The sequence below is a fragment of the Berghia stephanieae genome, chromosome 10, assembly GCF_034508935.2.
Source record: "Berghia stephanieae isolate SIO BIC M18660-M18661 chromosome 10, UCSD_Bste_1.3, whole genome shotgun sequence".
Lineage (NCBI taxonomy): Eukaryota > Metazoa > Mollusca > Gastropoda > Nudibranchia > Aeolidiidae > Berghia > Berghia stephanieae.
In genome coordinates this window covers 32,399,296-32,413,258 of record NC_088369.1, presented here as the reverse complement: position 1 = coordinate 32,413,258, position 13,963 = coordinate 32,399,296, and the positions used below count along the sequence as shown (strand labels likewise).

General features: G+C 34.4%; 2 protein-coding genes across 2 annotated transcripts in view; both read left to right on the top strand.

Moving 5' to 3' along the window:
• Positions 1–1,554: 1,554 nt before the first annotated feature.
• On the top strand, positions 1,555–10,828 carry LOC144980984 (protein NATD1-like). Its single transcript, XM_078929019.1, has 4 exons — positions 1,555–1,712; positions 3,844–3,938; positions 4,433–4,551; positions 6,751–10,828. Exons 1-4 carry the CDS (start codon positions 1,639–1,641, stop codon positions 6,883–6,885), a joined length of 423 nt encoding a protein of 140 aa, XP_078785145.1. The 5' UTR covers positions 1,555–1,638; the 3' UTR covers positions 6,886–10,828.
• A 1,204-nt stretch (positions 10,829–12,032) lies between these two features.
• The window catches only part of LOC144980983 (uncharacterized), a 40,412-nt gene continuing 38,481 nt past the window's right edge, over positions 12,033–13,963 (top strand). The window contains exon 1 of the mRNA XM_078929018.1: positions 12,033–12,421. Coding sequence (XP_078785144.1) covers positions 12,405–12,421 — 17 coding nt within the window. The 5' untranslated portion in view covers positions 12,033–12,404. The remainder of the gene's footprint in view (positions 12,422–13,963) is intronic.

Below are 13,963 nucleotides of genomic sequence, written 5' to 3'. Positions count from 1 at the left end.
AAGAAATCAATGAGCTAGAAAAAGTCCAACGTCGGGTGGCCAGAGTGTCAGTGGGAACAATGAGCGGGATTTGAGCGTAACACAGCTCATAAACCATCTCCAATGGAAACCGCTACATGAAAGACGATCCATCAACAAACTCCTAGAATTCCACAAAGCACAAAACGGAAAAACTGGAAATTCCAACTAGCCATTTGAAACAGAAAAACCCCACTTAAGAACAAAACATCCTCTCTTTACTCTTTCTTCCCTCCACCATCCGACTTTGGAACTCCCTACCAACCACTTGTAAACAAGCCCTTTCGACTGATGACTTCAAAAATCGCTCCATGTTTCCCACCAGTTACCGAAAAGACGGCCATACAATCTTCAGTCTGATTCTTTGGCCTTAATGGAAGAAAAAGAAGAAGACTTATCTACAGAGTCTGACTATTGACAATTCCATTTTGTGGATTTATTTTACACGTTGAGCTTCTTTTACTTTCTTTTTTTTTTTTCATTGTTGTAGGATGGAGCATACCGGTTTTTTTTTTTGGTGCCGTTAGAGAGTTATTTGAAAGATAAAAACAATGATCAGATTGAGACAAGTTGGGCTATCAGACGCTTTAACATGTAGAATCAGGTCTAAACAAGGAGGGTTATCAAGTACGTACCATTGTGTACTATAAGAGCTCGATGGTACGTACAAATAAGACGATAGGAGGCGCTATCAAAAGTCAAAGTGAAATTAACAAAAGACGTGATAATTTGCAAAAGGCAAAGGAAGTGGAATGTAAGTTTTTAGAAAAGCAAATTAAGAAAACAATGTGCACATATCTACCTATTTGCAGATCTGATATTGGTAACGGATTGCAATTATGGGCTGATACAACAACGAAGCAATAACAGTTTGGGTTATCAGACATGCAAATAAGTGCACGTCGGTAGGAAAAATAAGAGAGAAAAACAAAAAAACAAAACAACAACAACAAAAATAAAATAACACAAAACAAAACAAAAAATAACCGGAAAAAAGAAATATCAAAACAAAACAACAACACAATAGCAACAAATAAAAACTAAGGAAAAAAAAACCCTAACTCCCCCTCTCAAAAAAACCCCCCCAAAAACAATACAATATAAAACAAAACAAAAAAACAAAAAACAAAATATGAACAAAAACAAAAAAAAAAAAAACAAAAAAAAAAAAACAAACAAAAAAACAAAACAAACAAACAAACAAAAAAAAAAAGATTAAAAAAAAAAAGAAATCAACACATTTTCTGTCATCCCATTTTTTTTTTTTTTAAATCTAAGGGACACAACCCATGATTTATTGGTATTCTTGTTTTTACTTAGTTTTCCTTCCTGCAATTTTCCACCAAGGATTTGATTAGTCTCCAGCGAGACAATAAGATTTATTCAAATGGAAAATTTATGCTCAGTTCACTTTGGTATCCTAGCGAGTAGCGAGTATAAATAATTACAGGTCAAAGATAATATTTTGCAGATTAATTGAGCCAGTAAAAAAATAAAAAACAAACAAACCCGTTGAAACACTTCAATCATGAATGACAAGGTTATAAAGGTCAAAGTTCAGTCAGGGTTGAGTTGTCAGTTCATCATACAAAGTTAGAATTTAGAATAATAGATTGTACAATGAACAGGAAAATTTTGTCACAAGTAAATGTTTTAAGACAAGTGAAGTTCCACCACAGCAAGATACCACTAAGGTTTGTTCAAGAATGTATATTTGTAGAGTTTATCAGATTGACAAATTTGAATAGTCTTTATCTTGTGTTAGGGCAAGAAACAGGCACCGAGTCTGATGAGGCACTGGGCACTGTTCACTGTCACTCACTCACTGGTCGCTGGTGTGGTAAGTACAAGAAGAAAAGTAATAACTGAAACTGAAAAAAAATGCCAATGAGCAGGGCGAAAAATCACCAAAATAATTGTGTTCCACGATCTCCTGATTACCTATAAGACGTGCCAACATTACACCAAAGAGGTTACCCAGGTCTTTGAAGAGATAACCCTGGTGGTAGTGGTTTATATGGTAAGTCGCACGATGATAAAAAAGTGTCTCAAGTTGGGTTGATTTGGCGCATAAAAATTGGGTCATCTTAAGATAGCTATATGCTTTGTAAAAATTCTTTGTTTTATTTTTCAATTATCTTGATAGATATACACATTTCCTTTTATATTCCTGAGTGGGGTTCCTGAGCCTGAACCTCCCACAGTGGGCAGGAAGGCACTCACTGTGTCTTCTAATGCTATACCCCTATATCTATTTTCCAACATGCTTTCTGTCTTTGTCTTGGAATGAGATTACTTGGTTTTATCCTCGCCCTGACCGAATACCCTAGCTGGGAGGGAAACAGTCAAATGTATAGTTAGAGTTTTGGGGGATGATATTTTTTTTGTAAATCATCTCTCAGTTATGCGATGTATTTTGTTTTGTTTACATATTATATATAACTTGTAAACATTTGATAGTGTTCCTCTTAGTGGGGATCTCTTCTGGTGTCTGGATGAGACTTTTAGGTGATCTCAAACGAAGTACACTGATCCACTGATAGTGTGCTCTTGGAATTTACATATGTTCCCTAGTTGAACCAATTCTCCTTTGTCTTACCTTTTCTTGGGTGCTTTTATTATAATTCTAGAACTTTTTACTTCTCAATTTCTTCCTTTTTACTGGCGCTGATATGATCTTAATGCGTTGCAAGCGCTGTAAAACCTTAAAAAACAAACAACAAACCTTTGTAAAAGTAAAATGTAAAAAATGCTGGTTGAAGCTAGAAAAAGTGAAAACCAAATTATTGTGCGCATAAAATTCAACTCCAGTTCATCAACAACAGGTGAATAAAAAAAAATTAAAAAAATTGAGCTTTTATATAGCGCAGTATCCATTAAAATGTGCTCAAAGCACTTTACAAGGGGTCCCTGGTCAACAGCAACATTTAACATGTAGGACGGGACATGCCTGTTAAGCGATATTACAATTTTTCGGACAAAGACACCGCTGTTAACTACCAGGTACTCATTTTACACCTGAGTACAGTGAGAGAAAGTGAGTAAAGAGCCTTTTCCAAGGACTCAACTATGCGCCGAGCGCGAGGCTTGAACCCAGGACCTTCCGATCCAAAAGCGAGTGTCATACCACAAGACCACATAGCCGCATAGTATGGATGTTTCAAATAGAACCTTTATAAACAGACAGGGAGATTAATAAGACATAATACTCAAGGTTTCCTTGTATTTTATGTCCTATTGTCTGTTGAGAAAGGGGAAACCCGAAACGTTCACATCATTTGTCCTGTTTTAAAGCCTTTTGATAGGAATATAAATGATTGTCAAATGAATTTTCAAGATTAATGCATTGTTATTACCTACTTAACTTAATATGACTTAATAAAATATAATTTAACAATATTTAATTATTCGAAATACTTATCATTATTTTAGTTCAAATGGATTCATAAATGCCAAGAGACACATTCAACTTATTCAACATGAAATAAGCAACAAAATGAATAGAATAGATGGATTTCATTTATTCATTTTCAGGGTAAATTTTCTTTAGGGTTTACTTTTAAAGAGAAAAAAACCCCCAAATAACCCAGATGTCAACCATGTATCTTGCACGAGGAAAAATGAGATGGTGATAGTAAGACATGAACCTAGGTCCTCTGGATGTAAGACTTATCCACTTAACCATCAACCCCCATTCATTTTAGAAAATATTTTTAAAATGAATACTATGATATGTTTGAAATAATTTAGTTTAAAAATAATTTTACATCATGCTCTAGTTTTTATTTTAAAAATATATGTTCTATTTTATATCTCTTGGAATAGCATACAACTAGACAAACACTTGTCTGGGATGGCAGAAACACCATATAAGGTAGACCATGATACCAAGAACAATCATTTCTTCATTAATTTACAGGGTAAGAGTATGATAAGAGATATTTTTTTATTTGTTTCTTTTTTAGTAGATTAAAATAAAATGTGAGCTTTTGTTTAGTGCTTAATCCACAAAATATGCTAAACATGCCTTACAAGTACAAGGGATCTTAAGCTAAAATCAACATAGAAGGAAGCACTCATCTTGTAAGGAAATATAATTTTATTTATCTTTTTAAAATTTTATTTACATTGACAGTGTTGTCACCAGCCAGGTACTTAAGTATCTGGATTTGAATCCCTGAGTATCCGTCACTGTAACTTTACAAAAGAAAAACAATAAGATGAATAATGCTATTACGGGCTTCACATACAGGATTGCAATCAAATATAAAACTGTCCAAATCAAACAGATTAGACTCCTCCATAAGCCAAATCTCTGTTGGAGCAGGGCGTGTTATGAATAATTTTGACAATACTGTTTTAAAAAATGATGTGCATGTTTTAATGAAAATAATGTTTTTGATTTTGTTTGCAGCGCCGGAATTAAAAGCCAAACTAGAGTATGACTGGGTCACTCCGACCTTTGTAGATATGTATCACACTGAAGTCCCTCCAGAATTCCAAGGCAAAGGAATTGCTAAGCATCTTGCTAAAGTAAGTGTTTGTGTCCTACGTCACCAGACATTCCAAATTAAAAAAAAATATTTACAAATATGAATGATTTTTGTGGTCCCAGACAGGTTTTGTTTGTTTATTTATTTATTTATTTATTTATTTATTTTTGTGACGATAAGTCAAGCTCATTCATAAGCACTGCACTGGTCAGTCATTATTTGCCATGTGCCATGTAACCTAGTATTCCAAAGGACCGGTTACAAACATGCTTCCAAGGAGTTTGGAACTGGAAAAGTAGAAGGTGTGATGTCACGACTTCTCAGCCCTACTGGAATTGTGCCACATAATCTCTGCTGTTAGGCCTACTCCCAGACAGGTTTTGTTTATTTATTTACTTATTTATTTTTGTGATAATTAGTCAAGCTCATTCAAAAACACTGCACTGTTCAGTCATCATTTGCCATGTGCTTCCTTTATGTCATAAAAGTAAAGAGATAATGCTTTGCACTGAATAGGACCACACAATACCTGTCATCTGCATTTTTTGCCAAGTTGGGGCCTAAAAATTGCCAAAATTTGCCAAAATAATTCCCAAAATTTACCAAGAACCAAAAAAAAAAATTTTGCCAAAAAAATTGTCGAGCAGAACTAAGCCTCCCGGTAAAAAGAACATGCTATATGGAAAAATGAATATAAAAGACATTTTATTACAATTAAAGGAGGCTGCATTTTTTATTTTCCACATTGTAACGCGATTAATGCGCCCAAACTTTCAGACAATTCACACTCACACACAAAATAAAAATACACACAGACACATACAAAGAACACATGCACTGGCGAACATTCAACTCAGTCACATAATATATGGCCTACTCCATACCTGCCAAATCTTAAGAATTTTTCGTAAATTTACGAATTTTAGACAAATTTCATGGCCAATTACGAAAATACGAAAATTTATGGAAAATTACGAATTTTTAATTCTCAGTAATATTTAAATACTAATAAAGATAATGATAATAATAATAATAATAATAATAATAATAATAATAATAATAATAATTATTATTATAATGATAAGAAGAAGATCTACTACTACTACTCCTACTACTACTATTACTACTACACTAATGATAATAATTATAATAACTACAATAATAATTATCATCATGATGACGATAATAATAATAATAATAATAATAATAATAATAATAATAATAATAATAATAATAATAATAATAATAATAATAATAATAATAATAATAATAATAATATTATTAAAGCATTTCTAAAGTGCTCCTAAGCATGACGATGTAATGTTGAAGTGATCATCAATGTCAAATTGTGGTTGTTTGTGTTTAGAGTTCAGGCCCAGGCAAAGCTGCAACATTTCTCAGTTTCGCACCTTTTTTCTTTTCGCTTTTTTTTTTTTAACTAAATTTGCCATATTTTGCCAATTTTGGGAAATTTGCCAAAATTTGCGGATCGTCCTAATATTTGCGGCCGCAAATTGCCATTTACGGTCGCAAATAATGCAGATGACAGCAATACTTGCTCCAAACTTTTGCCCGTGGGTCGTGGATAGCTCATATGGTAGAGTCACGATCTCCCCGGCCAGGCGGAGTTGTCTCACCAGTAAGGTCGCGCGTTCGAGCCCCCATCGCTGCTGCAAAGTTTTTATTCTCTGTTGTCTTCTGGCAATTTCCTACTCACTTCATTTCTTGTTAAGATAGTTATGCCACCTTATGATTCAATATGTAACCTATTCATTATGTCCTCCAAAGGACTGGTTACAAACGTGCTTCCAAGGAGTTTGGAACTGGAAGAGTAGAAGGTGTGATGTCACGACTTCTCAGCCCTATTGGAATTCTGCCACATAATCTCTGCTGTTAGGCCTACTCTAAAGAAACACCATAGACTTTCACTTTCCGTAAATGGCGGTTAAGTTAATTTATAGAAAGACAAAGTGACAGTCTCCTTTTTGCTTGAACAGCTGGTTTATCTGAGATGAGTGGTTGACATCAAGGAAATGGTAATCACTATGCGAATTGTAAATAGGCAGCAGTTCTTTGCTGCTCCATGGTGAAGCAGGATGGAGATTTATATTATATTTATAGTAACAGAGAAATAATAGAATAATTTTGATTTGCTTTTGAAATACCAGTTTAAAAAAAAATTTGGGTTGTTTTTATTTTCTCTATTACAGTCTAAACATTTATTAACTACTATTTTCAGGCTGCCTTTGAATACTTCAGCGATAATGACATCACCATGCGTCCCAGCTGTACATATCTGCAGAAATACCTAAAGGAAAACCCCCTACCCAAGTACCTGGACCATGTTGAGAAGAAATTTATGAGCAGACATTGATTACAAATGGAGTGCATTTTGAAATATTCATAGACAGGCATGAAGTGTGCATTGAGACAACATTTAGCTGACATGGAAAGGATATTGAAAAGGCAGTGGAAAAATATGAGTCGGGATTAGTTGAATATAGGCTTAAGAGTTCTCTGAGTCAACAGCAAAGGCAAAGTTATATTGAAGCAATATAGAGCTGACGTGCCTTGAAACAATGAAATGAGAATGTAGATTACCTACTTTAAGCAAATAGGAAAGTTATGTTTAAGTAATATACAGCTGAGGTGCAACTTCCATAGAAGCAATTAAATCGAAATATAGAGTACTTACAGTCAACATGAAAGTTATATTGAAATAAAAACTGAATATAAGATGCATATTTACGGGGAAAGCAAATTGACGAATCAAGAACAGGTTTGGGTTTTAAGATAAACAGAGGGAGTAGATAAAGGAGCTACATTGAGTAGGTATTGATAAATGATTGAAAGATATTGTAGTGGACAAAGATTCATTGGGTCCTACAACCCTGATCTCTCCTTCTATTCTCTTGTGTCATTTGTCCTTTCCAGATGGCTATCTCTATGCTTGTTCTGCAATGAGAAATTACCAAGAGTCTCTTGTTGTTCTTGTGCATTCATGTTTTTGTGAGAAATAATGTATTTTTCATTGTATATCACGTCTGTAAATTATGTGTATTTATTAACTTATTGATATGATTTGTTAACCAGCTGTGGGTATTCCTCTTGACCTACTACTGTGATGGTGTCTGAGTGGGACTTTCTTTTAGAATATTTCCAACTAGACACTTCATGGATTGTGTGTGAGAGAGACTTCGCGAGGTCCCAGGTTTGAAAGTTTTTGCCAAGATCAGGGTCATTTATATCGATCAATATTTGAAGGACAAGTTTTCTGGCCAAATGTTTAAATACAAGTTTTCCGGAGTACGACAGTTGACTGATTAAACATCAAGGTCACCTGACAAAACTATTTTGAGATGCGGGGTCACAATTGTAAATACAGTTTTCCATATTATGTTACCGTTGTGAAATCATGTTTTGTAAATATTACTTTTGAGAAAATATAGAATATACAGCCTAAATGTGCATGTATTTGTGTGTGTGTGTGTGTGTGTGTGTGTGTGTGTGTGTGTGTGTGTGTGTGAGTGAATATACGTGTGAGTGTGTGTTTATTGTATGTGTATGTGATGAATAATGTATTCCAACCAAAGAGGCTCAACATAGAGGAGCATTTGATGAAAAGCTCATCGTTTGTTATTGAGTCATTGCTGCACCAACCTGTTAACGATTAAAATAAAATTCCTAGTCTACATATGAATAAATGTTTTGTCATATTCAACTGACAAGTAATATTTTCTTTCACCCTTGAGAGGAAAAACTCTCAAACGACAGATGTGTTGAGAATATTTTACATGTTCAAGGTTATTTGAATTGATCGGTATCTTAAGTTATAGTGTGCTATTATCATTCTTAGTTTCGAAGATATTGTACTTTGTAAGCATTTGAGTGTATCTTCCATAGTGAGGCCCTTTACTCGGATTGGTAATAAATATCAAAATAGGTAAATTATATGGAATTATGGAATCCTCTGTTTCCTATTTGAACTAGTCCCTTTTGTCCGACTTTTTCTTTGTTATTTTAACTTCAGATTTACAACTTTTTCCCTCATCATCTTCCATTTACTAGCGCTAAAATTTCCTACTAGTGTTGCTAGCGCTGTGAAAACCCATAAAAACTAATAACAAAAAAGAAAGAACTTTTTTTTTTTGGTCATATTACTAATGTAAGAAAGAATGGACATTTGATTTATGTATATTTTTATATGATTTAAATTTCAAATGAGGCATCAATTTTTGTGCTCATTTTCTAAGTCCTCTGTGACTATGCATTTCAAAACCAACTGAAAACAAAACAAATATGTAATGACAATAAAGATCTCTTTATTTTTGTATTTATTTATGTTAATTTGAGTATTTCCTTATTTGTACCTGTTGATATATTATGTGACTGTGGTTTGTGCATTTACTCAGAAATGTACTTACAGTATAAACCAGTTAAACTGAAATCAGGTGTCTTTTTTATAGGTGACTTCCTCTCTTCGTCCTGGATGTGAGGTGACTAGCTCTGTGAAGGAAATGGTTGCTGGCTGTGATTTGTTTTTTTTTCTGTAGGAGATATTTTCTCTCTCTATTTATCTATCTATCTTTCTATCTTTGGGTGAGGTTCCTGACCTCCCACAGTCATCAGGGAGGTACTTATTGTGTCTTCTAACCCCTTATATCTGTTTTCCAACTTGATTTCTGTCTTTGTCTTGGGATGGGATTACTTGGTTTTGTCCTGGCCCTAGCTGGGAGGGAAACAACTGAATGTACAGTTAGAGTTTTGGGAGATTATTTTTTTTGTCTTGTAATTCATCTCTCTGTTGTGCACTTTATTATGTATTGTTTATATATTATATATGATTTGAGCGTGTTTCTCTTAGTGGGGACCTGTGCTTGTGTCTGGATGAGACTTTTAGGTGATCTCAAACTAAGTACACTGATAGTGTGCGCTTGGAATCTACATCTGTTCCCTATTTAAACCGATTCCCCTTTGTCTTCCTTTTATTTGGTGCTTTAATTGTAATTCTAGAACTTTTTAACATCCCATTTTGCGGGTGGTTGGATGGGAGCATCACCCTTGAATCATATACCTATGATGTTCGCATGGGTGTACGATCCGATAGTGATGTCGTTTCTTCTTCTCTTTACTAGCCTATCCTGCTTCTTTGGTTTGTGATTGTATTTTTGACAGGGGATATTTTTTTTTCTGTAAATCTTCTGCCTGTTTGTTCTTGGTTATTTATAATTTAGCTTATGATATCTTTAGGTTATGATTTTGATTTACATTTGTACTATTTTTTTAGATTGCTTGTTTTTTTGTTTCAGCGGTCTCTCATATAACTTCAATTGTGTTGGAAGAGACCTAAAGCAACAAACAAACAAAACAAACAAACATCCCATTTTCTTCCTTTTTACTGGCGCTGATATAATCTCTGTGTTGCAAGCGGCGTAAAACTCTTAAAAACAACAAAAACAAAACAGGCTCTCTTAAAGATTGTTCGGTTTTCCCCTGGTTCTGGTGGGGATCGTTAGCTGGGAGGGAGACAGTGAAATGTATTCTGACTTGTTTTGGGCGTTTTCTTTATAAATCATCTCTCCGTTAAGAATATTATAGTACATATAGTTTTGCTTTTACTTTGTAAACATCGAAGTGCATAGTAAAATAAAAATGGAGTATAAGTGACTCTTATAAAAGATACAAAACAAAGTAATCAACGTTTCGGCCTTTGGCCTTCTTCAGGTAAACAAGAAAAAGAAGTATGTTATTGCATCATTATAGTTAAAACATAGGTAAAAATGTGTATGTGTGTGTGTGTGTGTATGTATGTGTGTGGGTGGTATTGAAGTGCATCTTTCATAGCAGGATCCTTTGCTTCTGCACATTGATGAAATTGTCTTGTTATCATCGTTTTCCTCTTCGAACCAATCCCCTTTGACTGACTTTTTCTTTGGTGTTTTTAACTTCACACCTGCAGCTTTTCCTCAATCATCTTCCTTTTTACTGGTGCTGAAATGACCTACAAATGTCGCTAATGCCATACAACCTCCTAAAACATAAGACATGACCTCGGCTCCGAGCTACATCTATAAAAATGTCACATAATCTATCTCTACTTCTTTTACTTTTAGCTATTCTTCTTTATTACAATTAACTTTCATGCACTTACATTTTCTTCCGTTGATTATGAGCCCTGTCCTGTTTGCATATTTTCCAAGCCGCGTTGATTTCTTCTGTCGATGTCCATTTTTTCAATGAAATGAGAACGGTGACGCAGATTCAGTAATCTTGATCGATTTTTGAAATAAAGTTTTTCTGGCTAAAATAAAATAAAAGTGTTTTATCGGGGTATGGGAGAATAGTTATTGTGACACATGTGTTAATTAAAATTCATTTTAATTGGAGTGTATCACTTAAAGAAAATGCAAATCTCTTTTAACGGTGGGCAAAGAGAAGTCACTTGCTGTGTCTTCTACCCCCCACCCTTCCACCCATCCGTTTTCACTTTCCATGCTGTTCTCGGTTATGGATTGATATTTTTTTTGCTGGCTCTCCCGTGGGTCCTTAGCAGGGAGGGAGACAGTCAGATCTTTAGTTTTGAGAGATATTTTTTCCTTTAAATTCGTAGCGGCGTCCTTTGCCTGTGCCTGGATTGGACTTTCAGGTAACGTCAAAGTAGGCACACTGACCGTTGCTCGTGGAAATTTCTGTTTTCTAACTAAACAGTCCCCTTTCTCTTACTTTTCTTTGGTGCTTTGACCTACAGATCGACACATTAATTCTCGATCATCTTCCTTTTTTACTGGTGCTGAAATTTCATGGTAGTGTTGCAAGCGCCGTAAAACCCATAAACACACACACACAAACATATATACACACACACACACACACATACAAACAAAACAAAACAAAAATTAAAAAAAACATTTAAAAAAAAAGGGGGGGGGGGGGGGGGGAAGAGACAAAAAGGAAAAGAAATTCGGCCATTTCGATGGTGGATAGGAAGTAGTAGAAGCAGCAGTAGTAGTAGAAGTAGTAGTACGTGTTGAAGTAGTAGTACTAGTAGAAGTATTAGCAACAGCAGCAGCAGTAATAGTAGTTGTCGTTGTAGAAACAGTAGTAACAGTAGCTGTAAAAGTAGCAGTAATAGACCCATCAAAATCAAGACAAGCAAACTTCCAGACACCGAGTGGTGGCAGCCGTCGAATTATCTCACTCATGCCGACATGAAGGATTCTGAGGTCATGGAAGGATTACAGTATTTTAAAAAAATATGATTTCCTATGAGAGATTAAAAAATAGACGTGAGAATAATTCTGTGCCGCTAAGTATTCACATTAGAAATGTTTGAACATATTCTTGACTTGAGGAAATGGGAGGCCTTGACAAATTGAATAAATAAACTCCTGACAAAAGGTCCACGGTGAAAATACAAATTGAAAGAAATGCTCGACCGGAAGGTCTCCCTGAGGACATTCACTAAAGCAGCACTCGCATTGAACGTGTCACAGATGAACGCGGAAGTTGAATATTTTTTTCATACTAATTTTAATCCCAGGTATCTTTGAGTTTGGTCTCTGTCCTGGCATTATTCGTAGTAGGTAATAGCTGGATGGACCACAACCATCACATACACAATCGTGGTAGAACTTGATTACCTTACTTATTGGATGTCGTTTTGGAGAAAGATTTTCTCACTAGAGATTGTTCTTCAATGGACTCCAAAATCTATTTTGTTCTTCAAGAAAGTAGAACGTCGTTTTTGAAGTTTTACTTTTAGATCCATCAAATAACTCTATCTTTGTCGTCTAGAAATGAACAACAATATTATTTTCTACAACAGAACTTCTATGACTTTTACGAGATAGGCCATGCTGATAACAAATAAAGAAAAAAACTAAAACAACCAACATGAGTTCCGAAAATAAGTGAGTAACGAACTATTTATTATCAATTAAATTATGTGTTAGTGTTATTATCTCGACCGCCGGGAAAGTACGATCAAGGCCATCAACCTAAATGTACTTAAACACACACAAACAAACACACACACACACACACACATAAACACGAAATGATAGTCCTCAACTTTTTTTTAATTAAAGGAGCTATTTATAAATATTTCAATTATAATTTTGTTAAAATTCTACAAGATTATTTGGAGCATTCACTCTCGTCAGGAAGACTTCCTGAAGAGAGCGAATGCTCACATATATATATATATATATATATATATATATATATATATATATATATATATATATATATATTATAATATATATATATATATATATATATATATATATATCCTTTCTTTAAACAATATAGCCTTATGGAGAACATTGTGCCGTTTGAGTCAATAAAAAAATATTATAAGGCGCAGAACTCTACTGAAAGGTTTGAAAATTAGAAATGTACTTTTTACTGATAGATAAACAGATAACTTGATTTCCTTTTATAATTTAAAGTCAGTTTGAAAGTTCGTTGAGTCAAACAGATATCATAATAAATGTACCGACGACACTAACACTTTCAAAAACAACCAATCTCGACATTGTAAAAAGTTATCAGTTTGGCGTTTTTACGCAAATCGTTGCATTCGAAATAATGTATTCATTAATTACTTTAATAAGGATTTCAGATCTACACTAAGTTTTCAACAGTTATAATCGATTTATGACATCAAGTATTATTATTGCCCCTTTGATGCTTTCAATGTGAGATGGTTTCGGGTGGATAATACCCAGATTTAACTTATGGCGACACCCTCAACTCTATCTGTCCAGTATAAACATCAAGTACAGAAATTCCTAAGCGAGGAGGGGTTTTTTTTTTCTTCTTCTAGGAACTGTCCCATTGGCTTTTTTCAGCAAATCGTGGCATTCATAATGTAGCAATGACTATCCCGCACAAATCTTTGGGCCTCTTTTTCTCTCACGAAGTGCCCAAATTCGCGACAAAATATGGGACGAAGCCGTTTCGTACATGCTATTTTTGAAAATTACTTACGATGCTGTTTATAATTGAATATGACTGAAAGTTGGCACACAGTTAGAAAAGAGATCATTTTAGATTATGTCAAGCGACAAAACTCGTACGATTACCAGAAGACCGTTAAAATAGATTTTTACTCTTTGGAGTACAATATTTCTAAAACTACAAAGAGGAGAGATTTTGTCGCTCATAAGGTTATATATGCACATTTCTTCTATTTATATTTCAAATTTCATTCGATTATGATCAGTACTTTTCCCGTATTCTTACAAAACATCAACCCAATTTGCATTTCAATGAGTGAAAATATGGAGACGGCCATTTTGCTCCACCATCGCGCGACATGAAAATGACGTGAGCGAGGCAAGGCTGCCAGATGGCCAGACTTTAACCTGATCAAATTCGACTTCAAAAGTGGCTAAATAGAAAATCATATGGCTTTCAATATTAAGACTGGCCCACTGAAAATGAACTAA

Bases quoted from the DNA above. Each gene is read 5' to 3' on its own strand.
- LOC144980984 (XM_078929019.1), top strand. From the start codon at position 1,639: ATGAACAGGAAAATTTTGTCACAAGTAAATGTTTTAAGACAAGTGAAG. The intron at 1,713-3,843 runs GTTTGTTCAAGA...CTCTTGGAATAG, and splicing joins CACAGCAAGATACCACTAAG to CATACAACTAGACAAACACT. The intron at 4,552-6,750 runs GTAAGTGTTTGT...TACTATTTTCAG, and splicing joins TTGCTAAGCATCTTGCTAAA to GCTGCCTTTGAATACTTCAG.